This window comes from Suricata suricatta, chromosome 10, assembly GCF_006229205.1.
Source record: "Suricata suricatta isolate VVHF042 chromosome 10, meerkat_22Aug2017_6uvM2_HiC, whole genome shotgun sequence".
NCBI lineage: Eukaryota > Metazoa > Chordata > Mammalia > Carnivora > Herpestidae > Suricata > Suricata suricatta.
Window position 1 is genome coordinate 94,384,286 of NC_043709.1, and position 26,853 is coordinate 94,411,138.

At 40.8% G+C, this 26,853-nt stretch overlaps 1 protein-coding gene across 1 annotated transcript; it reads left to right on the forward strand.

The window, feature by feature from the left end:
- Nucleotides 1-384: 384 nt before the first annotated feature.
- YBX3 (Y-box binding protein 3) lies at nt 385-20,856 on the forward strand. The gene is made up of 10 exons (XM_029955545.1): nt 385-397; nt 954-1,053; nt 2,067-2,100; nt 4,517-4,606; nt 6,142-6,264; nt 10,243-10,446; nt 15,795-15,892; nt 17,714-17,885; nt 18,559-18,657; nt 20,281-20,856. Exons 1-9 carry the CDS (start codon nt 385-387, stop codon nt 18,622-18,624), a joined length of 900 nt encoding a protein of 299 aa, XP_029811405.1. The 3' UTR covers nt 18,625-18,657; nt 20,281-20,856.
- Nucleotides 20,857-26,853: the final 5,997 nt, after the last annotated feature.

A 26,853-nucleotide genomic window follows, 5' to 3' on the forward strand; every position in this document is an offset into this window, starting at 1 on the left:
GATTTCCTGTTTCATTGAGTCTTGATAATTGCTTTAAGCATTTCCTGAATTTAGACATTGGCATTTCCTAGAGGTTCTGAATTTGGCATTTACAACTGATTCAAGGGAGTCTTCTCAAATCATACGTGATGGCTGAAATAAATATGAATGTACAAAGTACAAGTTATAGGACCATACTGTTTGTTTAGATCCCTTCTCTTGAATTGTGTCGGAGACTGACATTGTACAGAAATGGTCCTCCTCACAACGGAGAGTAGATACAATCAAGGTAAAGAGGGAGATTAAAAAAAGGGATGAGTTTAACTCTCCCCAGCTGCAGAGTAGGGTAAACAGTGAAACAGACACCCAGATTCATGACTGTGATTTGGAAAGGCCTGTTACCTCATGTCTCAGGGTGGTGAGTACAGAACTGGTTGAGACAGCATCAGTTCTATTATTACTTTTGACTCCTCTGATAGGCCCCCATCTGGCAGCTAGACAAGTTACTTTATGTCTTTGTAGATTAGCTAGTAACAAGGAGCTACTATTTCACCTACTAAAGTTCCCCTAACATTTCACAGTGTGAAAGTGATGTGTTGGGGTCATTGGCACTTAGCTTTGTTCATCTGTCTACATTCTCCTTCCATCAGACCCTTCTTTGGTCCTTAGAAAAAGTTTCCACATTAAAACTGTAATCATAAAGAGTATTGTTTGTTTTTTCTATAATGTTTCTCAATTTTAATTATTGCAGAAATATATAGACTTTATGACCACTCCTTATGACTGTACTAAAAAGTTTAACAAGGAAGAAAGGCTTAGACTTCTGAGAAGTATTTTCCTATGCTACCTTCCCTTGCTGTATTTACTTTTCCTAATATATTTTAGAATTAAGCCTTTAATGGTTTCCACAGGTATGTTTAGGCTTTATGGAATGCTATCAAGACCTTTGTCATATGAGCTTTATCTCTTTGTAGGTCAGATACTAATTTATCTGCTTAATCTTGTTTTAGCCACCAAAGTCCTTGGCACTGTCAAATGGTTCAACGTCAGAAATGGATATGGATTTATAAATCGGTACGTGTGTCTCTATACGTGTTCTAAATGCATCTTACTTTATAGCACTAGCAGCTTATAAATCGTTTACCAGACTTTTCAAATGGCTTATGTTAAGTTTTGTTTTGTCTTTAATTGATGGCTGGAGTAGGTTTTAAGATTTGTAAGCGCTGTGAACATTCTCATTCCTAAGCTACTGGTTATTCAGTATTAATTAAAATACACTTCCAGACTACAGGTTAATAACAAATTTTTAAAAATTCGGTCATTAAAAGAAAAAAGGTGAGGGAGATAAAAAGAGAAATGGGAAGGAACTTAGGATAATTGAGACCATATCCATAATTTCACAGATGGAGAAATGAAGTCTTAGACTGGTTAAGCAGCTTTCCTAAGGTCACACATAGTGAGTAATTGAACTGGATCTGTAACCCAGGTCTGGCCCAAGTCCTGTGTAGAAAGTGTAGTGTTTTCTTTAAACTATGGTAACAAAGTCTAACCCTGTAGGAAATGAGAACACCACTGTAGGCTGCTGGGAGCTGGTGATGTTTTCACGTGATATTGTCGTTTTCTTTGCCCCGTCCTCCTTAAAAATTCCTTAATTTCTTCCTTATCTGATTTGGTGGGGGGTGGGGTGAGTTAGGGCAGGGTGGTGGGGAGGGTGCTGTTTTAGGTTTCAGTGTAAGGAGAGCCTAGTTCACAGCTGTGCCCTGTCCTTTTACTGTCTTGCTTTGCTTTTACTGGGAGGGAAATCTCGGGCTCTGATTACATTCCACGTGATCGAGGAGGAGAGGAGAGGGAAGGGATGTTTCTGTAGAATCCGGACCCTTGGATCTAAGCACCTTGGTAATTTGGAGGAGTTCAGTTTGCAAGTTTTAAACAAGGACTGATTCTCGGCCTCTGAATTAAGTTGGGGATAAACAAAAACGTATGTTGCCATTTTGAGGTCTTGGGATCTAAACTCATAGAACCTCTGTTTTTTTCAGTTCCCCCCAAACCTAGTACTTTTCATCTGTGAACTTTTTGTCTTCTAACAGAAATGACACCAAAGAAGATGTGTTTGTACATCAGGTAAGAGGGATAATAAATGTTACATTTGCTGTGTGAGGAGACGGGGGTCTGTTATCTGCTGTTGTCTCTTTTCCAAAATGAAGCCCTGTAAACCGTTATTACACTCTAAACTCTTAGTACGATTTTATTTTGGCCAGAGACAACACTTCCGCATTTTAGGATTGGCCCATAAACTCTTCTGTCCCATCCTTTTAGCTTTTTAGTCTTGCAGTCGAGTAGAGTCATACTCAGTTAGACCAGTTGCTCATTTTTAAAGCCTTTGACTCCTTAGCAAAACTAGGTTCCCATGCTAGCATCTTATTTTCCTGACTTTGTGGTTCCTCTTCAGTGTTTGGCTGGAACAGATCTGGCTTTGGCCCCGGATGGGTGTTGGTGAAAGCTCTTCTACCAGAGTGGTTCCGACTTGAAGTAAATAGCACAGCAAAGCAGATGGTTAGGGTGTATGTATCCAAGACATGGGAAAACTCCCCAATTCCCAGGATAGCCCTCAATCCTGTAAAAATGAGGCATGGTTAGCACATGTCCAGGTCAAAAGTCCACATTCCCTTGGATTCGAAGGAGACGTAGAAGATGGGTAAAATACGGGAAACAGGCTTCTTGGCGACTGATGTCTTTGACTTTCCTTACATTCCTGGCCTAGGATGCTATTTATTTCATTATGCATCCTGGACTTTTTAACTGCTGGTTAAAAAAAGAAATGCCTGCCCTTGTTCTTTTTGTATATTTATTTGTCAGCAAATTGTCTAAGTCTGTGGGGAGCTCTTAGTGGGTAACAGGAAAATATAGTCAGGTCCTAACACCAGGGCTACCTGCAGGGCTCTGTGAAGCATCTAGTTTTCTTAGTCTCTGGGTGAATCCGGGTGGGTGTGGTGACCGGGGATAGTAATATCTAAGATTAAGCTCTCTAGTTGCAGTGCCTTTTGTTTATGTGTCTGCTTGATGGGATATATTTCAGTTTCGCCTAGCTAATTGGGAGTTTTTTGTTGTGGTTGAGACACAATGACTTTTCAAGTTATCACAGACTGAAAGAAAAGTGTGGCTTTGGCCACCTACAGGTTCATAGATAGACCTTTGGGGTTAAGAAGTTCGTGTTTGGTGACTGCTGCAGTGAAGGGACCTCACACGTTTGTGCCCTGGTGGCCAGCATCATTAGCCTGCGTGTCTCTGACCTGATTCCAGCCCCCATGAGGTTGTGTGGTGAGTCACCTCCATGTGTTGAGGCCTGCCCAGTTGAACCGGAAAAAGGGAACGAGCCGGCAGGGAGGGGCTGGATTTGGAATGGCTGAGCCATCTAACTGCGCAGATACCCTGTCCTGAGCCGCCTTTTCTTCCTCTGAGGGTGAGGTCTCTCCCCTATTGGCTCATTTCTTTCCCTCCTCCCTCCCACTCAGAGTAAGGGAAGGGCTGGATTACACAGGCCTAATCGCTTTGTAAAATAAGGTTGACCTAGTTCCATAGAAACTCAAGAGCCCCTTTAACTATTTAGAGAAAGCCATGGGAAATCATTGCAGGAATTATTCTCTCCCTTCCTCTGGCTGCAAAGGGGAGGCCCTTTCATATGCAGATGTTGAGGGGCCCCTGGTTAATGGCGCAGAGCAGAACATCTTCGTTAAACTATTAATTTATTATCACAGGATGTGTAGGGATGAGTGAGATACAAATGGTGTGATGGGGAAAATATTGGATAAATATCATAAATACAGCGTTAGGGATATGAATTCCCCCTACCCAGCCTGCCTGCACTCTCCAGTCTCCCCCCACTCCCAAAGCTGTATCTTTATGTTTTCAGCAAAATCTCTTACCAGCTTCATGTTTCCTTATCCATGAAATGGAGGGGTGGGGGGAGAAGAAGCCAGATTATGATTATCAGTAAAGTTGCTGAGGTAGTGTCGTATATTCCATTAGAAATATTTACCCCCACCCCCGCATTTTAAAATTCCTCTTCTCTATTCTTCATCAGCCCTCCTCTCCTTTGCTTAGTTTAAAACTCCCTTTTGAGGTTAGCAGTTTCTCTTGTCTATAGAAGTCTCTCCACCTAAAATGTATGTGTGTGTTTAAGCAAGACTTCGTGAAGGAAGCCCCCTTCCCCCCAACCCATAGAGGTACATGAATCTTAGATGCCTAATGGCTTGAGGGAACTAATGTTTCCAACATCACGATCAGGTTATAATAGAGGTATGTAGCAACTACACATTCTGTTTAATCCACCTACCAAGATGAGTTTCAAAGGATACCATGAATCAAAGTAACGTGGGACATAGTTTTTCGGTGTTTTGTTTTTTTAATTACTGTTTTGATGATCCAGGTGAGTGGGAGAATAATTTCAAAAAGTAATAACATACGTTGTAAACTTGAAAGGTGAAGTCTAGCCAATATTGACATACCCTTCATTTAGAATTTTCTGTTCACTTGACAGACTGCCATCAAGAAGAATAACCCACGGAAATATCTGCGCAGTGTAGGAGATGGAGAAACTGTCGAGTTTGATGTGGTTGAGGGAGAGAAGGTGAGAATATTGTGGCTGGGTATCAAGGTGTGCTGGCACATGGTTTTTCTTGCATAGTAAGTACTCTCTCAGCTTCTTATGAAATAACATTGCTTTGGATTTTTGACAGAAGTGACTTTTCAGTAAAAAATTTTTGATTATTGAATATCATCATAAATGTTCTCTGTTGTAAAAGGACGTTGTAATGTCTCATTTAATAAATGATGGAGAGCCCTGTTTAGTTTTAGAGGGAGAAGCTAATTTTTCAAAATTTAAAGGATGCATTTTGGTACCAAATGTATATTCCAATGTAGGTTGAAATTTTATAGTATTTTTTCAAAGTAATCTCTACACCCAACATGGGGCTCAAACTCATGACCCTGAGATCAAGAGTCACATGCCCCACAGACTGAGCCAGCCAGGCGCCCCATAACTCTTACAGTATTACAAGTAGATAAAAAGTTGCTTTGGGGAAAAAGATTTTTTTAAAGTTTATTTATTTTGAAAGAGAGAGCATGGGGGTGGGGGAGAGGGAGGGAGGGAAGGAAGGAGAGAGAATCCCAAGCAGGCTCCGTGATGACTGTGCAGAGAGAGGTCATGACCTGAGCCAAAATTAAGAGTTGGATACTTAACCAACTGAGCCACTCAGGCACCCCATTTATTTAATGTAGAAATTTAAATGATTTACTAATGTGGTCCCTCAGCTGTCTTGCAATCTGGAGTTTCAAAATCATCCACCAGCAAATGCTGACCTAGAGTGATCTCTGTTATTCCATCCAACTCTTAAATTTTAGTTTCGCCAGGCTAATTTTACCTTTGTATGTTTTCAGGACTTGAGGTTTTACAAATTTATGTTGAATGTGAAATACACTCTTTTGAATCTCTTGTCTGAATTTTGTTTAATGTTTTTGAATTATTGTATCTGCATTGTTTTATGTGTTTGTCCATAAGAGAATAAGAACACTTAAGTGTGTTTGAAGGATACTAACACTGTCTCAAGTGGCACTACACTTGTGGAAATTATGTCTTACTAAATCAAGGACTCTTCCATTGCTGCCGAGGTTAGGAAAAATTTTTCCTCTCGGTAGCTCAGTGCTGGACAGAGCCACTCGAGCCCATGAATAGCTAGTCTCTTAGTGCCTCTTAGAATAATCTAGGTTTCAGCATTTTTCTAAGAAGGTAACATCTCACTTATTTCCCATGGAGAAATATTCTTCCTGGTCTAGCACTGTTACTTCTTTTATAATCGCATTATATTTACCAGTGTATGTTCTTTAAAGAGGTACGTGCTGCTTTTGAACTTAGTGTAACCAACAAGAAGGGAAAGCTTAGGTTGTGTGAGCAAAGAAACTACATTTTAATCAGGACACCAAGCACCTTGCCCACCTTATTAACACTTGGGTGTGTATTTGAGGTCACAGTAGGAAATGTGGGTACATTCCGCCAGGCTTTAACATCCTGACTGTCCAAGGCTGGTTTTTTTATGGGAACGGTGGAGAGGGTTAGTTTAGCTTCTTTTTAATTTTGAGGCCATCTCTGTTGACCTTCTTTCTCAGGGTGCAGAAGCAGCCAACGTGACTGGACCAGATGGAGTTCCCGTGGAAGGGAGCCGTTATGCTGCTGACCGGCGCCGTTTCAGACGTGGCTACTATGGCAGGCGCCGTGGGCCTCCCCGTAATGTATGTTGTCTTGGTGCTTGAAAGTGTAAAAGAGAAATAGGAAAGTGCATGTACCTGGAGCAGATAACTATCTTCCCCTGGAGGCACAGGATGATCTGGGCTTGATGGAAAATTTGTGGTGCCCGGAATCATGCACAGCCACAGGTCTCTTTGGAAACGTGCCATGCAGGGGTTTGTATCAGTTTGTACGTATCTGGCCGCAAGCAACAGACAATTATCTCTTAAGAAGAAGGCTTAATTAAGGTCGGCTGTGCCAGTCCAAAGGCCTTTCTCTTTATTTGGCTCTTTTATCTGGCCAGAAAAAGATAAAAGGGGCACTCACTGGCAAAGGGGCACTCGGGTTCCATGACTGGCTTAAAACTGTTCATCTCTTGGCACCAGCTCTGTTGACCCCTAAGAAAAGACGTGTTGGGTTGGCAAGGGGGAATGGGCGATAGCATAGGAACAGGCAAAAACCCAGCACTGACCGCAGAAGTGTTCATTTACCTCGATTAGGTAGCTGTTTTACTCAGCGTAGCATTTTCCTGTTATTTCAAAGTAAAGAAGCACTAAGTAATTCTCCAGATGGTTTAGTTCTCTAAGTATACTCAAGGCACCCAAAAAGAATCCCATTCATTTGTGGCCATGAGGATCCTATTAAATTTGAGTCCTTTTTTGAGGTTTCTAGAATTAATACTTGAGATTGGCACTTCTAGAATAAAACTTGGTATGTTCTGTGAGCTCTAGGCTATGCCTTTGCGTATCATTCAAGAAAACCTTCTGGAAAATCTTACCAGAAAAAAAAATGTATGCAAAATGAGAATGATTTATTCTTATGCTTTGACAGATTTATATCTTTCTGCTTACCTGAATGCTTTCACTCTTCATGCTGTCATCTTCACACCCTGTCTCCATGGAGTTTTTAAATGTTCATTTATTTATTTTTGAGAGTGTGCACACGTGCAAACGAGTGGGGAAGGGGCAGAGAGAGAGAGAGAGGGAGATAGAAATTCCAAGCAGGCTCCACACTGTCGGCGCAGAACCTGACACGGGGCTCAGTTTCATGAATTGTGAGATCATGACCGGAGCTGAAATCAGGAGTCAGATGTTTAACCGACTGAGCCACCTAGGCACCTGCCAAATTGGTTTTTATCAGCTACCTTGATGATGTCTTATTTTTCTCTTTCTGTATTTTCTTCTTTTCTTCTTTTACTGCTCTCTATTGTATTTTTATTCTAAGTTTCTATTTCGATTCCAGTTAGTTAACACAAGGTGTTATATTAGCATGTTTCAGGTGTGAAATATAGTAATTCAACAGTTGGTACTTACCATGACAAGTGCCCTCCTTAATCCCCATCACCTAATTCAGCCATCTTCCCATCCCCTCCTCTGTTTTTGTATTTTTCCTATTCATGTTTTCCTTATCCTATTTGATTTTTTTTTTAAGTTTTTTTTTTGAGAGAGCGCATGTATGTGTGGGGAAGGGGCAGAGGGAGAAAGAATCTTAAGCAGGCTCCACACTCAGCGAGGAGTCCAGTGTGGGGCTTGATCCCAGGACCTTGGGATCATGACCTGAACTGAGTTGGACGCTTAACTGACTGAGCCATCCAGGTGGCCCACTTATCCGTTTTGGTTTTTAATAAAAACCTGGGCAGCAGGTGGCGAGAAGGGATGAGTTCCTGTAGCATTTATTATATCATGTTAACTTTTCCAAGTTTGTCAGATTCACAGAACTCTGGTTGTGATGACAGTTGACCCTTGAATAACACGTGTTTGGGTTGTGTGGGTCCCTGACAGCAGATGTTTTTTGGTAAATGTAGTACATGAATATAAATATATTTTCCTTATGGTTTTCTGAATAACATGGTCTTTTCTGTGGTTTGATTTACTAGAAGGACCAGCGGATCATACACATAACATACAGAATAGGTGTTAATTGACTGCGTGTCATCAGTAGGCTGCTTTGGGGGAGTTCAGAGTTACCCTGGATTTTTGACTGCATGGGGGTTGGCGCCCTTAACCTTCTCATTGTTCAAGGGCCAACTGTATTTTGATTATTAGGTGACTTTAGAAGTAAAAGCGGCAGAAAGACGTTAGCCAGAAATTTTTCTTTTAAGAGTTTTCTCCTTAACTGGGAATTGGGAAGTGCTGCATGTGCAGGATATTTAGAAATAAAACTTTGCAAATTCTGAAAGTACATGTAAAGAAGGTTTTCTGTCGGGACATCCTGATGGCCTGAGAGCTTCTTAAGTGTCTCTCAAGAGCGTGTTTGGCAGTGGTGGCGCCATGATTCTTATTTTGAAAGGTAATTAGTGAAAGAGTTGGCTGTATGAAACGCAAAAGATACAGAATAACCTAAAAATAATTCATGCAGTCTCACACTTATTATTTTGGTGTATGATTTCTACACTAATAATGTGGGGTTTTCTTCTACCTTTTTGATGCTAAGATGTTTTTATACAGCTGTAGATTGTAGCTGATATGGGTTTTATGAAGTGTAGAATGGCTTGATTTTTCTGAAATTAGACTCGATGACGCTATAGTTGAAACTTTCCTTTGTTAATAAGGCCTATATTTAGAAACTGCCTGTATCTATGACTTATTACTATAAAAGTGCAATTAAAACTTTATTCCTTATTTATAAAGAAAATCATACCATAAGTCATGGTTCTCAAACTTCTTGGTGTTTGGACCCATTTATATGCTTATGTATTATCAGTGATCCCAGAGGTTTCGTTTATGTGTGTTTATATCTGTTACCAATTCAAGCAGACATTTAAAAGATATTTAATTGAAAAGAAGCTCATTACACGTAAGTATAAATAACATTTTTAATGAAAACTGGGCTTTTATTTTAATTTTAATATTGTTAATGTTTGTTTATTTTTGAGAGAGAGAGGGACAGAGGATCTGAAGTAGGCTCTGAGCTGTCAGCACAGCCTGATGCAGGGCTTGAACCCACGAACCGTGGGATCATGACCTGAGCTGAAGTCAGACACCTAACTGAAGGAGCCACCCAGTGGTTTTTAAATTGAGTGAGAAGAGTAGTGTTGCCTCATAGTTCTGCAGATCTCTGCTTGATTTCAGAGAAGCCGGCTGGCTTTCATATCTCATTCAGCAGTCAGCCAGCTAAGAAGCTACATGTCACTGTAGCTGTTTGGAGCCTCCATAAACCCATGAGAGAATAAGAGGGGGAAAAGGCAAATAGTATCCTAGTACCATCATAAGAGTCGTTTGAACTGGGTACTCACCCTCCAGCCATGAACTGTTTTTAGAGACCCTATCTACACTTTGAGAACTGCTACAGGAAGGTAAGACTCTTAGGACAAACCTGTTAACACCACAGTGTACTATTTTTTTTTTTTTTTTTGCTTTGCCCTGACTTTGCCCCATTGGATAGCAAATGTTGGGAGACACACACACATTAGACGGAGCCATTAAACTGTTAACAACCATGTACATATTTTCTTTGGTTGGTTGTTCAACTGATATTCACCAATTCTTTTTTGAGAGAGCCAGCGAGCATGAGTGGGGGAGAAGAACAAAGGGAGAGAGACAGGAAGGAAGGAAGGGAGAATGTGAAGCAGGCTCCACACTCAGCACAGAGATTTATATGGGGCACAATCTCAGGACCCTGTGATCATGACCTGAGCCCAAATCAGGAGCTGGGCGCTCAGCCAATAGAGCCATCCAGCCACTGCCCCCACTGTTCACCAATTCTAATTAGAGGACTCATAAATTCATTATAGATTGATTGCTCTTGCTTTTCTGCTTCTTAATGTTTTATCTGCACAGATCTACTTTAATCTTAACGTCGGTTATCCCAGGTGATCACGTGATAACCTGGGTTAAACGCATTTTGTCTGTAGAACAGAAGGGATTATTCTTTTTTGGGGGGAGGTTTGGTTTTTCTTTTGGTGATGATATTCACCCTAGCCGTGTGCTTTGGTTCTGTGCTTGCTGAAACTTCTTCTGAATCTCTGTTTCTTTGCTTGCTAGTACACTGGGGAGGAGGAGGAGGAAGGGAGCGGCAGCAGTGAAGGATTTGACCCCCCTGCCACTGACGGGCAGTTCTCTGGGGCCCGGAGTCAGCTGCGCCGCCCCCAGTACCGCCCTCAGTACCGGAGGCGGTTCCCGCCTTACCACGTGGGACAGACCTTTGACCGTCGCTCACGGGTCTTTCCCCATCCCAACAGAATGCAGGTAAAATTGCACCTGGGACTTTTCTTCAGCCGTCCTCACCCCTCCGTCCTTCCTCTGCCTCCTCTTCCTCCTCCTCCTCCAACACCAGCCTCCGGAAATCAGGCCTTGCTTGCGGCTTCCCGCTGCTGCAAAAGCTGAGGCAAGGCCTTTAGTCTGCTTTTGCAGAGCTGCCCTTCCAGCCACATTTCCAAAAGCATAACCACAGCAGCCACGCCTCTAGTCGGGCACCCTGGTGGACACGGGACAGTTTAAAGTAGACAGACAGGTGGTTACGCCTTCAGAGCTTGAACTCCGAAGTCAGCAGACCTGAACTTGAATCTTGTCTCTGCTAACTTGAATCTGTGAGCCTTGGCAAAAACGAATTTAATTTTCATCCACTGAACAGGGATAATACTGGGCCTCTCCCATGGGGCTATAATGATCACATCAAAGGTGAAGGTTTAGCTCCATGCCTTAGGATAGAGGAAATTTATAAAGTTTTTAAATTGTCACGAGGTGGTAGTCATGGAAAAGCTAATGTAGCTGTGCGGATTGTTGGTTATTGATTCTCCTTTTTTACTGAAAAATACTGGTATAACTATTGTGGACCTGACCTCTAATTGATAACCATTGTACCAACTCTGCAGTTCCTGCAGTTCCCAGGAAACTTGGAAAACTTGGGAGAGGACGTCGGTTTTTGTTATCACTAGCTATAGCTTTTTCCTTTGAGTGTCCTTGGTTTTGTTTTGTTTTTCACCGAAGTGTTTTGACTGAACATTATGTTCAGTCTGTTCTTTGCTACCCATCTCCCAACCCATCATGCATGACTGTTCTTTCTACATTGCTTCTTGTTATTTCCCTTCCACTCTTTAACAGCTGTCCCTGACGAATGTGCTAAAAATAGCGAGTAGACTTGCATATATGGAGAGATTGGGCACAGGGGGCAAAGTAGGTTTCTGTGGGGCAGTTCTTTTGGGCTTCTAGGAAATCAGAAGAGGAAGAGTCAGGGAGATTGTAGTACACATTTATTTTTAGGGTATTCGTAGTACTTTCCTGAAATAATCTTTCTTAGTATCTTGTACATCCGTGTGTATCTTTTTTTGGGAACATGATTCTTTTCTATGTTGTTGAAAGTATATTTCACCTTAGGAACTGAAGGTTAAGAACAAAGGGATTCTTTAGTGCTATGTAGAACATCATATGCCAAAGGTGGTGGAAAACTAATTCTGGAAAACATGTGCTTATTCTGATAATTGCACGGAGTTGTTTTAACTTGAGGTGAATTTCTTACCTGTTCCGTATATGAAATAAAAGCTGTCCTTAGACTCCTTCAACATTTTTCAAATATTCCTAGTACATCCCATGCTTGGATGGTCAGTGACTAAAGAGGTCTGCTTAGGGCAATCAGTAGCATCAAATGAAAATTCCTAAAACTCTCATCCATGTAGCTAGGTGACTTCAAGATAGTGTAATGGCTTAGAAGTATAGCAAGATCTTGAGGGTGTTAAATATTGAGGTCAAATAGAAAAGGCTTTGCAAACATTTTTTACTATATAAAAACTGAAACATACTGGATACACCACAGAAAAAATGGTAATATACGGACCAATGGTATTTCCCTCGTGTACAAAGGACATAATATAGCATGATATACCCGTGACCAAATGACTTCTGTTTTTTTCCCAAAGATAGTATCTAACTTAATTATTGAACTAATAGCAACAATTTGTAGTTGTTTGAGAAAAAACTATATGACAGAGAAAAGGGAGCGTAAATGATTTGGCATTGACTAAGTGAGAGACATTTGAAATCTATTCTCGTTTAGTCTTCCCTGTAGCTTTATGCAATTGGCAGTGGTTTCCATATTTTCATTGGTATTGTTACAAATGGAGAGATTTGAATAGTTTTGTATTAGGTAAAGATAACGACCTTTACCTGAGGTCACGTGGCAAGAAGTTGTAGGGCTTGATTTAACTCAGTCTCTGCTGATGCTCTTCCTTCCCATTCTAGTTCTAGTAAACTCTAATCCTTCCCACTTATTAATTGCTTTTTCTGTCTGCTTTTTGTGAATCAAGATGCCTGAGGAAGAAGCAGCTTGGCTTGTTCAGAGAACTAAAGCGAGGCTCATGTGGTCGCGACAGTGGGGGCAGCGAGGCCGAGGGCTAGGAGATGACATGAGGGGGATGTCTTAGAGCAGATAGAGCATGCCTGGTAGACTGATAAGGACTGCCGACCGACTCCAAATGTGACGAAAAGCCTGTGAAGGGATCTCAACAGGGAAGACGCGTGTCTAAGAGCCCGTCGGACTATTTCTGGAAGCTAGACCCCAGGAGGCAACAGTGACAGTGGGGGAGACCGGCTGCTATAGGCCCCTCCTCAGAGGTGGTCCTGGCACGGATGAGAGTACTAGCGGTGGGGGTGTGCTCAGTGGTCACATTTTGGCAATATCTTAAACCTCGATGTGACAGCATCTGATGATGGAGGGAATGTGCGGTGTGAGGAGTCAAGGATGCCTCTGTGGTTTTTGATTTAAACAAATACAGGAGAACTGAATAAAGATCGGGTTTAGGGGAAAGGCAGAAACAGTCTGGAGATCTTTCATCCACCTCCCCCTCCCTCTGTCCTGACTGCACCCCCTCCCCGTCCCCCACATTAAATTTTACCTCCCAAGTGAAGACGTGAAGTTGGCAGAAAAATAAAACATAGCCAAGAGGGAATATGCTGGTTGAATTAGGAAGGTGTCATTTTAGATAAGGTGGGGACAAAAGGCTTTGCGGTCATGTTTGAGAAGAGACAGAAATCAAGCAAGGAGCCAGGTTTTTAGGTACTGGGAAAGGCCATGGATGGCAGAGGGAAGGGCAGGGACAGAGGCCGGAGGGAGCCTGAGGAGGGGAGACGAGACGAGGTGGAAGTTTGAAAGGCCTGGCACAGGACGGGATTAACTGTAACGTGGGTGTAGGTTGAACATGGATCCGAGGACCGAGTCCTGGGGCACACCGACTTCTCCAAGATGAGGAACGTGAAGGGTCTGGGAGGGTGAGAGAGAGCAGGTGGGGAGAACATATTTCCAGAAGGAAATGCTGTGTCAGATGCTGAGGAGGAGAGGAGGGAGCCAGGCTGTGGGTTGATTACTGGGTCTGGTGACTTGGAGGTTAGTGGTCTGGTAAAGGCCTTCTGTCTGATTAGAATGAATTCAAGAGGGCAAAGGGCCAGGAAGAAGAGGTCTTATATTCTCCTTTGAGGAGGCTTCTGTGGTGATGGTGGTTTTCCTCTAGTCTGTAAAGAAACTCAAAGAAATGGGGTGGTAGCTGGAAGGAGGATAGGGGGTCAGGGCAAGATTTTGGTTTGCTTTCATTTTGTTTTGCGATTTAGTAAGTTCTCTCCTGGCCTCCCGAGCCCTTCCTTCACCAGCAACTTACTCCGAAAGCCACTCTAGATGGACAGATCAACACACGATATACAGGCACACACATATACACATGCTTATATATGTGTAACTCTATCCTGTATTGGTCCCCTGTGGATTTGTATATGTGTGTTCCTTATTTCTGTCTACAGAAAAGGCCTGAAGTCAGCAACTCCTTAGTAACATCGAGCATACCTGGCCTCCAAGTTTTCGTTTCTAAAAACCATTCTCCAATAAAAAGAAGCTCTCTTGGAGAAGTGGCTGATTTCAGAGCTGGGCCAGAGAAAGTACAATATGAGCCCGGAACATCTTGTTGTGCCAAAAAGCAAGAAAGTACTCAAAGAATGTTGGAGACGTGTCAGAGGGACAGGAGCCAGCTTTGGAAGGGTTCCCGTTGGCCAGTAATGATAGTAACAGATTATAACTCATTGAATAAAATAGAAAACCATGAGTCTGTACAGATATAAATACCTAAACGAATATATTGAGAATCTGGTGAGCAGTGAAACATTTCACACTTTGAAAGTACTTCTCTAAATCCTCACTAATTACAAAGAGGAAAAGAGGAAATGTACAGCAGAGTGGGCTTGGCCGCTACCACCCTAACTGCTTCTGAACTTGAACGCTGTCAGTAACGGCACAAATTGAAACCATATGCCACCCAACAGGATGCAATGAGAAGGATGCAGCATGACTTTTATGGCGTCCCTGCCAAATATACATAAGCTAAATCCTGAGGAAACACCAAACAACCCCATGCTGAAGGATAGTGCATAAAATAACTGGCCTGTAATTTTTAAAAGCCTCAAGGTCACGAAAGCCAAGTTAGTGTCCATCTGTTTCAGGCAAAGAGCTCTCCATTCAGGGCATGGTTCTGAATGGGTCTTCTTGGCCATCAGGGACATTATTGGGACAACTGCTGATACTTGAATAGGGCCTGAGGATTAGATTTTGTACTTCCCACTTTTCTGTAAGTGTGTGATTATTTTCTAAGAATTGCAAAAGACGGATGCTATTTCAGCATGTTTATACACCTGGATGGAAATGCTGGAATAGAGAAGGGGGGAAAGTATACAGTGAAGGGGGAGGAGGGATACAGAGTTAAAGAGTTCTAGGAGGTGAGAGAGGGCCTGGCTTTGGATATGGGCCTGGACCACTTACCCGGGGTTAGGAGAAGATAATGACAGCAAGCACAGGTAGGTGAGTAGATTTGAGAGTGAAAGAATGCAGCAATTATTTGCCGATGGCCTTTCTTTTCTTAGTGGAATATAGAGAAGTAAATGATGTTAGAGTTGAGAAAAAAGGTTAAGATGTGGCTGCATTATAAAGAATTTTGGAGATGTCTGGTGGGTCTTGTTGTTTTTAGTTGTTTTTTTTTTTCCTTTGGAAGTTCCACAATAAATGAATTTTATACCCTCAGTTTAAAATAAATTTATCATCAAGGAAGTCTAACTTTATTTTTTTTAATTGTAATTAAATGCAAATAGAAGGAAGAAATCAGAAGCAGAAGGTGTTAAGAGGTGTGGGAAAACCTTTAAATGTAGAAACCATTAATGGTTGAAGGGATACCCTCTTCATAAAATTAGTGGGTCTGAGTTTGAAAAGTGGAAGAGATTCTCATTGCTCAAATGTAATACGTCATTCTATTTCCTTTTATAGTAATGTTTTTTTCTTTCTTTCATGGTAGAGATAAATAGAACACAGCAAATGTTAAAATAGTATTGCAAAATAACACTAGGTGCTCTGTGATACACAAAAGGCTGTTGTACTAGAAATGAGTTTTTCTTATCATTCACAAAGATCTAAATCCATGAACAGTTCACTATTAAGGTTGAGGGTTCTCGGCTATATCATGAAGCAATTTACTTTTTACTTAAAGAATCTGAATGCAACTCTGTGCTCTGTGTCTCTTTTCTATCTGGTGGAATGACATTGATTTTCAGCTCTCACTGCCTTCTTGTAGGCTGGTGAAATTGGAGAGATGAAGGAGGGAGTCCCAGATGGGACCCAACTTCAGGGACCGGCTCATCGAAATCCAACTTACCGCCCACGGTACCGGAGGTATGTGACCTGTTCCCTGACAACCAGTGGAAGGACTTGTGAGCGACAGCCTGATGGGTGAGACTGTTGTGAGTCTGTTGTATGGATCTATAACGTGATTAGAAGAAGTACTTGGGTGCTTTGACGATAGGTCTGAGTTCTAGAGGGACTCTGCCAGTGGCCATGGGACGTTGCCCCCCATGTAACAAAATACTTCAGTGTCCTTGTGCAAAACTGTTATTTGTATTGGTTAGTTTTGATGTGATATAAATGAAAACTTAATTTTTTGTTCTATTTAATGAGATAACCAGAAAGTGAATCCATGGGCCTTTGTTCGGTGCTAGTGTCAGAGAAAGGAAGATGTGAGTGAGTGCCAGAGAGTGTTTGAGATCCTGACTATTCCCATCACCAAGGTGGTCTAGGTGTTAAGTCAGGCTACAGATCAAGTTGTGTTTAAATTCCCACCTTGCAGTTAGTGGCTATGTCTCCTTTGGGAGGTTCCTGGACCCTTAAGACTCAGTTACCATGGACAGTAAGGAATATTTTATAATTTTTTAAAGTACTAATGAATCTAAGATAACGGTACCTCATATATATATATATATATACATATATATATATATGTATATATATATATATATATAGTAAGCCCTCAGTAAATATTAGATATTATTGCTACAATGATATTTTTGTTCGTGAAGGAGTAGATTTTTGTGCTTTATGCCCGGTGACGACTGAATTGAGCTAGACTCCCTCGGAGGCTTCTAAAGTTCTTTATATCATAAGCCTTCTTCATCCTTTACCTGGTCCTTGATGTCAGTGAAAAAAGTAGACCTTCCTTCCTGATCAACATTTATACCACCTTGAGGTTTGGCAACTTGGGTTTATTGAAAGAATGTATTATCTTGGGAAAGGGTGTATACCAGTCTGTGTTCTTTCTCCTCACAGGATTCTTTCCAGTTTAGACATAATCGCTCTTACTGATTAAACTGTAAGGACTTCCAAAATAAGAGGTTTCATAGAAACTTCCTAACAAAACCAGAACGGAGACGGTGGTTGGTCTATGTAGGTTCCTGCCTGGTCAGTCCCTGGCTGTGTGATCTTGGGAAAGTTACACTTGACTTTCTTTCACCTACAAAAAGCAGCACTCCCCCTGGTTCAACTAAATACTTACCCTCTCTACAGCCTCTTGGTTTTCTCACTAGAAATCAGCTCACAGAATTAGCATTGAAATTAAATATTTAACCCAAAGACATAACAACATAGACTCTGGCACAAAATAATGTTAGTTTTCCTTCCATGTTTAATCCCTCCAAGACTCCACTAAACTCATTTCATGGAGGGCAGGTACTAGGAGCCACTTTTCTTCCTATCCTCTGTGCCTGTCAAGTGGCTGGCAGGACCATGGTATGTGTCCAGTATATGTTTGTTCACCAAAAACAGGTATTCAGATGAAGCGAGGAAGTGGTGGAAAAATAGGGTTTTTTTCCTTCCACAAAATCTCTGTTCTATTTGCTGCAACAGCCTATGTTAATTTTTTTTAAAAATATTTGTTTAGTTTCGAAAGACAGTGTGGGTGGGGAAGGGACAGAGAGAAAGGGAGACACAGAATCCAAAATAGGCTCCTGACGCGGGGCTCGAACCCATGCACCATGAGATCATGACCTGAGCCGAAGTCGGATGCTCAACCGACTCAGCCACCCAGGCGCCCCAGCCTGTGTGTAATTCTAGCAATAAATAGTGAAAAAATAAAAAAAATAAAGATAAAGATAAAAACTAAAGATCAGTCTTGAGGCCCCCCATCCTGTTGCACTGCTCTTTCTTTTGTATTCTCTGTTCTAGAGGCCCTCCTCGCCCCCGACCTGCCCCCGCCGTTGGAGAGGCTGAGGATAAAGAGAACCAACAAGCGGCCAGTGGTTCAAACCAGCCGGCTGCTCGCCGAGTGTACCGGCGCCCGTACAACTACCGGCGTCGCCCCCGTGCTCCTAATGCTCCTGCACAAGATGGCAAAGAGGTAACGCCAGCCAGCCGGAAGGGGATGTTGCCAGCTCGTCCGTAATCACGTCAGACTTTATTTAGTATTCCATCAGAAGGGTGGTTGTCAGTTACCACTGACAATTATATAACGTTTTATATCATTACTATGATCACATTAAATAGGTATGTGTATATTATGTAAGTTTATATTTATATTTTCAAATTTTGTATATAATAGCACTTATAGGTATTTCATGTATAGTCTGTATATGAAAGATATTATAATATTTTCAATGTTTTACTGAAGATCTATGCATGTATGTATTATGGAGAAAGAAAGAACATCCTGTACATAACACAAGCCGAACATTTAAATTGAAGGGTTACGTGTGCTGATGGAGATTCAGAATTAAAAGATTGAAGGCTCTCAGAGCCCAGGACAGCATTTACGGAGAGGACGCTCTCTCTCAGCAAGCATTGAAAGCACTGTGTATCAGACTTTGTGATACAGAGTGGTGGTATTTCATTGCCATATATTGGCCATTCTGCTGTGGTCCTAATTTTTGACTCCTACTTAAAAGTGGTTTATCTTGCAGACTGATTTGCCTTCATAAGCAGGAAGAGTCCAACTTTTGAGACCTTTTAGTCTTAAACTTCCCGTTGTCACTGGGTCAGTTAATTTCTGGGTTGTGGTTTTGTGTCTGTCTTAGACCAAGGCAGGTGGAACGCCATCTGAGAAGCCCGCTCCCGCCACCGAGCAGAGCAGTGCTGAGTGACACCAGGCTCCCAGGCACCTCTACCATCAGCAGGTGAGAGCTCGGGAGGCCCCGGCCTTGAGTTGCCGTTTTCTTTTAAGCATTGTTGGCTTGAGTCCAAACTAGTTCTGTGGTTCATCTGGACCAATCCTCCTCTCCTTTAGGATTCTGCACAAAGAGCAGAGTTAGTGGCTAAATATGGGATTGGACCTTGCTTTGTTAGGTTCTGGGGAGGAGGGAAAGGGGCATAAGCATTCTGACAGTTACTGATGGCCAATTTTTTTTTCCTAGACACAATTTTTAATATTAATACCTCCCAAAAGTTTTTAAAGTTTTACTTTACTGACACCTAGTGGCCAGTTTGAACAGGAGCCTGTGATCTACAGAACAGTATTTGTTTCTTCCCTTCTCCCTTTGATCACTAACGTAATTTATTTTGAGGCCATGCAGTATAATAATGAGCGAGAGCCAAGAGGTTTATGTACTCAGGGCAGGAGCTACTGCTCATTTGGTGGGTGATATTGAGCAGTTTGTCTGTCCTCTGCCCCGGCAATGTCTCCTGCTGGTCACACAGGGATGCCAACCAGACTTACTCACCAGGGTTGTTGCCAAGATTTAGTGAGATAATATGCATAAGGTGCTTAAACAGGGCGCAGTAAAGTAACCTCCCTGTAAAGGTAAGCTTGCTCTCTTTATTGATGTTTCCGGCTTATTTGTTTTCTTGGTAAAGATCTTGGAAACATTATATACACAGTAGAAACAGAACTAGAAAGACTAACCCAACTGTAGAGCCACTCCTCAAGGAATTTAGAAGCCACAGTTGTTTTCATTCTGAGTTTTTCACCTACTCACTCCTGGGACTTAGATTTTTGAATATTTCTTGGTTGTTGCCCTTTATTAAATAAACAATTAGCTTTTTTTAGTTAAAAGAGGTTATAAAACTCACATTTGCTGTGCTGGGGATATTTAGATTTATCTATGGGTTGTGTGGAATAAAGTCCCTATTTAAATTTGCTTGCATTAACTGACTAAGAATTATGTATCAGTCATTTGGCTATAACCTTCTACATTAATCCTAGGTATTGCTTCTAAGGAAATGATCCAAAATACAGGGAAGCAAGTATTTGTACTATTTATAATTTGTCTGATGTTGGGAAGTAGCTCAGTGTTGTGTATATTCATGTTAGGAGATAGGGTGCAACCACCAAAATAATTATGAAGAATTATTGATACTGCAGTATCATTTATTTGAAAAGGCTTCCTGATGGTAATTTTCTTTTATGTAATTTTAAAAGAAACGTTGATATTGAGAGAGAGAGTGCACATGAGTTGGGGAGAGGTAGAGAGAGAATCCCATGCAGGCTCTGCTCTGTCAGCCTGATGCGGGACTCAGTCTCCTGAATTGTGACATGACGACTGTAGTTGGATGCCTAACTGATTGAGCTCCACTGACACCCACTTTTTTATAATTCTAAACAATTTTTACTATGTACCGAATGTTCTGGTTTACAAAAACGTCTTCTTAAATGTGTCATGTACAGATCTGTAGGGGCAAGGATAGATGAGGTTGTGAAATCCTGGTTTTTGCATTACATGAAGAGCCTACTTTTTGCCTTTTTATTCCTTAACTCTCAGACATCTTGTCACTCTACGTTTGGCTTCATTTTTTTCCCGCAGGTGACCTAAGCAATTAATGACAATTAGAAAAATAAAGCGCAAAAACAGACCATGACCTTACCAACACCAAAGAAATGTCCAAGCAATAACGTGGAAGACTCAGAACCAAGGTGTGGACACTAGAATGTTTACGATTATTCTTTATGAAACACAACTACAAGAGGAAGACGTCAGCCATGTTTTCTGGCAGGCTGAGATCCCGGGAATGCCTGCGCACAGGAAGAGAGAGCCACCTCCCCAGTTTCAGCAACCACTAGGTTTATATTTTTTTCCTGGTTTTTACTGTTTTGGTAATATGAATTGAAAGAAGAAATATTAATACCACATAGGGAGAACCCCAACCAAAGAAATCTGAAATATATAGTAAATGCTTTTATTTTTTTTTCCCTTTGTTGTTCATTTTGGATGCTGGTGCTAAACTTCTAAGTGTCATGATTTAAAAAGAAATTTTATGCCCTTATTTATTTCTAGGATGAGGGGAGAATAACATTTTTGCTTTCTTATGTGACTCTCTAAAAATGTGCAGTATGAAGTTCCTCAAAAATAAAATTTTTACCCTTGAAAGGAAAAGATGGATAATTGGAGTATGTTTTCCTATCTTGGCATATGTTTTCTCTCCGTTTCCCTCCCTGCCCCCCCCCCCACCCGCCCAGCCCTCACTTTATTCACATAATAGTAAACTCCACCGAACTAAAGGTACATTTGTGCCATTTGGTAAATGTAGGCATTTGGGCTTGAGATCCAAGATTCCTCTTTGAATGTACAGCTGGGAATGAAGAAGGTCATGTCTGGGTGTTTTGTTTGGTACTCTGTCTCTTGAGTAATCTTCATTGAGGTGACCCAATGGCGTTTAGGTTAACAGTTTTCTGTATATAAATGAAGGAGTTGGTAGTTCTAACCTTGAACTCCCAACCCGAGGTCTTCAGCGCCAACTGCTGTGTGGTATGTTTATGTGTCTTTCAGAAAAGAGGCTCTTTCCAACTGCACTACAGATTTCTTCCCACAGGGGAAGGTGGTACCCTCAAGTTGAGAAATGTTACAGTACATGTCCATCAGTGCTGTGCAGTTACTTCTTAGACACACTACACAAATTGCAGATCCTTTAAATCAGGTACATTTTGAGCCCCAGGTTTGTGCCAAGTGCCATTCGAATGGCTGGGAGGGAATAAACCAACAGAAGATTCTAGTCCCAACAAGCTTGCGTTTTAACAATACAGGGAATAAACAAATAGATAAATGTGAAATTTAATGTCAGGTGCCAATGAATACTGTAAAAGATAAAACATGAGAACGGGGTAAGGATTGGCGTAATTGCAGGAGGTGCCTTTATGTTAAATGGGAGAGGTCTCTAAATGATGAGTGTATATGTGGGGTCATGGGGTGGGAGAGCAGAAACCAGCTGAGAATCTAGAGAGAACAATGCAGGCAGAGATGATTACATCTCTGTAATGATGTGACGCCCACACGAGGGAGCATAGTTGCCTGTTTAAGAAACGGCAAGCAAGGGGAAGTGGACAGTTGAAGAACCTTGGATTGCCTTGCACATTTAAAAAAAAAGTTGGTAATAGACACAGAATAAAAATATTCAAAGGTATAAAAAAGTATTTTATGAAAAACATTATCCAAGTTCTGATTCCCTCAAGGGAACTAGGTAGTATTTTTTTTAAATCTATTTCTGGTGTGTGTGTGTGTGTGTGTGTGTGTGTGTGTGTGTGTGTGTGTGTCAAACTGATGCAAATTCAGGGAAGAGGGGAAGGAATCGTTTGTACTCTAATAAACATTGGGTAACATCTTAAACCCTGTGGATAAGTTTACAGCCTGGCTGGTGCTCTTTTGTAGCTTTTTTCTCTGCTCCTGCTCATTTTAAGCAATTTTATTATGGAGCCTTTCAAACATGTTTTAAATGTCTTAAAAAACACTATACACTTCCTGGGATGTCTGGGTGGCTCAGTCAGTTAAGCGGCCAACTTCAGCTCAGCTCATGATCTAACAGCTCGTAAGTTTGAGTTCCGTGTCGGGCTCAGTACTACTGACAGCTCAGAGCCTGGAGTCTTTTGGATTCTGTGTCTCCGTCCCTATCTGCCCCTTTCCTGTTCATTCTCTCTCTCTCTCTCTCTCTCTCTCTAAAGCAAATAAACATTCAAAAACAAACAAAAGACACTATACTTCTTGGCACTGAGAATTTTTGCCCATCTGGTATCTCTACTGGTTTTCCATGATCAGCAATGGTAGAATCCTCTCCTTGTTTGTGCTGGCCGTACGACACTTCAGTTACATAGCAGTCCGTAATTTTGGCAGCCTTCTTATTAGATATTGAGGCTTTTTTAAAATTGCAAGCATAAATATTTTATCTTATAGTTCTAAGATCCTTACCTCATAGTTCTAAGATCCTTTCTGGGTTACATTTATTCTATGTGTAGAGGAAAAAAACAATGTAACAATGAATGCAAAAGAGTTGGAAAGTCTTTAGTAGTGGACATAAGTTTACAACCCTAAAACACTTTGAAGGTGCAGAAGAAAGAATATGAATTGGATGTAATGTGAGATGAGCCTGAAATAAGTTTGTTTTTACAGCAAGGCATCAGGGACCTGAGTTGCTTTATCAAGAGACAGGCTATCTGGGTGAGAACATAGCCAGAGATTAACTAGAAGGCTATAATCTGGTGATCACACATTATGTGTAATTGGTATTAAGCTCATGAGTTTTGCATACTTGATAGAATGGCACCTGCTGAGAAAATACTACACTCAAAATACTTGCATGCTTATTATTTGCCACGAGTGGTGTTCGGTGCTTTTCTATCACAAATAGCTCAGTTGACACAGTCATTGTAAGGGGCTCCTGCATTTGTTGTAAGGGTGCACTTCAAAAAAATTTTGAGAGAGAGAGACACAGCATGAGCAGAGGAGGGCAGAGAGAGAGAGGGAGACACAGAATCTGAAGACAGGCTTCAGACTCTGAGCTAGCTGTCAGCACAGAGCTCGATGTGGGGCTCGAACCCAGGAACCGTGAGATCATGACCTGAGCTGAAGCCGGACCCTCAACCGACTGAGCCATCCAGATGCCCCAAGCATGCACTTTTTGAAAGTACTTCTGTTCTTAGTGGAATGGAAAAATGTATTTATTTATACAGACTAATACTTTGAGATTTTTGAATAAAGTTCATAAATCTTTAATAAAGTTAAGTATAGTTCTTTCAGTCTTAGAGCTGATGCAGATTGAAACTTCTGGAAACTAGTACTTGGTTTCAGTTGCAAAGGAGAGAAAACATTTAATCTCTTGACTTCAGAGGAGTGATTTTGTATATTAAAGCATTAAGTGTCTTTTTTGTTTAATAAGAAAAATTTAGAAAGGAAATAAGGAAATAACAGGCTGATATAAATCTCTAAAAGTTAGGTAATCTTGTTCAGCATTCATCATGCTCTTAGGGTGAAAGCATTTCATCTGATAAGCTCCAGAACCACCCAGATTTTCACAATAGGGACAGTAAGCTACCATGGAACTGAAATCCACACTGGGAATGTGACATGAAGAGGATTGCTTAGTTTGTACCCTTCCCTGGTTTGGTGGGTGGTATTCTATTGAAAGCATTTTAGAATGGAGGCATTGTGATTAAAGAGCTGAGAAATTACTGCTTTGTTAGTACCGTGGTATCCTTTCCTGCACTGATCTCACTGTTTAATTCATAGAAGATTTCACATGTGGGGTTCGAAATGACTCCTGTGCCTACTGGATGGACATGGCAACCACTGGTAAAAGTCCCTTTCATCAGTTGAGACAGCTTCTCGAGCAATAAAAATATAGGGAATAGCATGTGTGGTGTGTGTCTACACACCCACGTGTTGTATTAAATTCCTAAACTATTTCCCAGAATGGCTATTGCTGAATTGTATCCCTCCCAAACTCATGTTGAAGGCCTAACCCGCCCAATACCCCACAGTGTAACCATATTTGGAGATTTGGTCTTTAAAGAAGTGATTAAGTTAAAGTGAGGCCATTAGGGTAGGGCCCTGGTCCAAAAGAACTGGTGCTGTTCTAAAAAGAAGAGACACAAAGGGTTTGCAGGCACAGAGGAAGGCCATGTGAAGAGACAGCAAGAGGGCACCACTGTCTGCAAGCCAAGGGAGGCCTCCAGAGAAACCAAACCTGCTGGCACCTTGACCTTGGACTTCCAGCTCCAGAACTGTGAGAAAGTAAATTTTGATTGTATAAGTCTGTCGTATTTTGTTGTGGCTGCCTTAGCAAACAAATACATACTATTTTAATTTGCAGCAGCAACGTATGAGCATTTCTTTACATCCTTATCAGCATTTGGTATTGTCACTTTTAAAGTTTTAGCACTTCTATAGTAGGTGTGTGCTGATATTTATTGTGGGTTTAACTTACATTTCCCTAATTGCTTATAGTGTTGAATATATTTGTTTGACTATTTGTCATGTACTTATGCTCTGGAAAATGTCTATTCATATCTAATTTTATAAAAGATTTTTATTTCACTGTTTTGTTTTTGCTTAAACTGTTTTGAGAGTTCTTTATGTAGTCTAAATATGAGTCCTTTGTCAAATATGTGATTTGTAAATTTTCTCTCAGTTTGTGACTTGTCTTTTCATCCTCCTTAACACCACATTTTGTAGAGCAAAGGGTTTTAATTTTGATGAATTCCAATTATTTTTTTCTTTAGGGATTGTAGTTTTCGTGTCATGTCTAAGAACTCTTCACCTAGCCTGTCTTGAAGATTTTTTTTTCTGTTTTCCTCTTGAGATAATTTTAGTATGAGATGTAAGATTTAAGGTGAGTTCTTATTTTTTTTGCCTATGAATTTCCAATCATCTCAGAAGCATTTCTTGAAAAGGCTATTTTTATTTAATTGCACTGCTTTTATAGCTTTGCTAAAATCCAGATGGCCATGCTCATGAGAGTTTGGTGTCTTTATTCTGTTCTATGGGTCTAGTTTGTCTCCCTCCACCAACAACACATTGCTTTAAGTACTGTAAATCTTAAAATTAGGTGAAGTGATTCCTCCCACTTTATTCTTTTTTCAAAATTATTTTAGCTATTCTAGTTTGGTTTTTGTTTGTTTGTTTGTTTTGCCACCCCATGTATGTTTTGGAATAAGTTTATCCATTTTTACAAAAAGTCTTTCTGGGATTTTTATAAGAAATGTATTAAATTCATAGATAATTTGAAGAAAATTGATGTTGAATCTTCTAATCCATGAACATGGTATGTGTCTATTTCTTCAGAGCTTTGATTTCTTTCATCAGTGTTTTGGTTTTAGCATACAAATCCTGTACATATTTTGTTAGATCTCTACCAAAGTGTATCATTCTGTTTTTAGTAATTGCAAATGGTATTGTTTTTTTATCAGCTTTCTCCTAGGGTGCCTGGGTGGCTCAATCAGTTAAGTGTCCAACTTCAGCTCAGGTTGGTCATGATCTCATGGTTCATGAGTTCAAGCCCCTCATTGGGCTCTGTGCTGACAGCTCAGAGTCTGGAGCCTGCTTCGGATTCGGTGTGTGTATGTCTCTCTCTCTGCCCCTTTCCTGCTCATGTTCCATCTCTTTCTCTCTCTCTCAAAAATACATAAACATTTAAAAATTAAAAAAAATAATCTTCCTCTTGCTCATCACTAGTATATAGAAATACAGTTGAGTTTTTTAAAGGTTTATTTATTTTGAAAGAGAGAAAGAGCAGCATGAGCATGGGGAGGGGAGAGAGTGAGGGAGAAAGAATTTCAAGCAGGCTTCATGCTGTCAGCACACAGAGTCACACACGGGGCTCAGTCTCATGAACCATGAGATCATGACCTGAACCAAAATCAAGTCAGTTGCTTAACTAACTGAGGCACCCAGTTGCCCTGAAATACAATTGATTTTTATATGTTGACCTGGTATCCTACAAATTCAATGAATTCCTTTTGTCAGTTCTAGGATTTTTTTTTTTTTGGTAGATTCTTGGGGATTTTCTATGTAGAAAGGAATGGGATTTTCATGATGTTATCTACAAATACAGGCATTTTATTTCTTCCTTTTGAACCCATGTCTTTTCCCTTTTTTTGCCATACTGTACTAGCTAGCTATGACTCCCAATACTATATAGGTTAAGAGTGAATAGAGTGAATATTTTTGCCTTGCTTTCAATATTGGGCGAGAATGGGGTAGGTGGAGGGAAGCATTCAGTCTTTGAACATTAAGTAAAATTTAGCTGTAAGGTTTTTTAGATACTGTTTATCAAGTTGAGGAAGATCCCTCACTTTCTAGTTTGTTGGGAGTTTTTATGCTGAATTGGTGTTGAATTTTGTCTAAAACTTTTTCTCCCATCAGTTGATACCATTAAACCTTAAAAAAAAAAAAAGGAATTTAAAAATACTAATTTTGAGGGAACACAAACATTCAGACCATAGCAATGACTGAGTGAACTGATTCCAGGGCTCCCAGGCTGGTTCAGTATTCGAAAAGCAATCAACATAATATGAGCTAATATGGTGGATTATGTTGATTGCTTTTCAAATATTGAACCAGCCTGGGAGCCCTGGAATCAGTTCACTCAGTCATTGCTATGGTCTGAATGTT

Excerpts from the sequence above, each read along its gene's own strand:
- YBX3 (XM_029955545.1), top strand. Across the intron at positions 1,054-2,066 it reads GGATATGGATTTATAAATCG|AAATGACACCAAAGAAGATG; the intron begins GTACGTGTGTCT and ends GTCTTCTAACAG. Across the intron at positions 10,447-15,794 it reads CCCATCCCAACAGAATGCAG|GCTGGTGAAATTGGAGAGAT; the intron begins GTAAAATTGCAC and ends GCCTTCTTGTAG.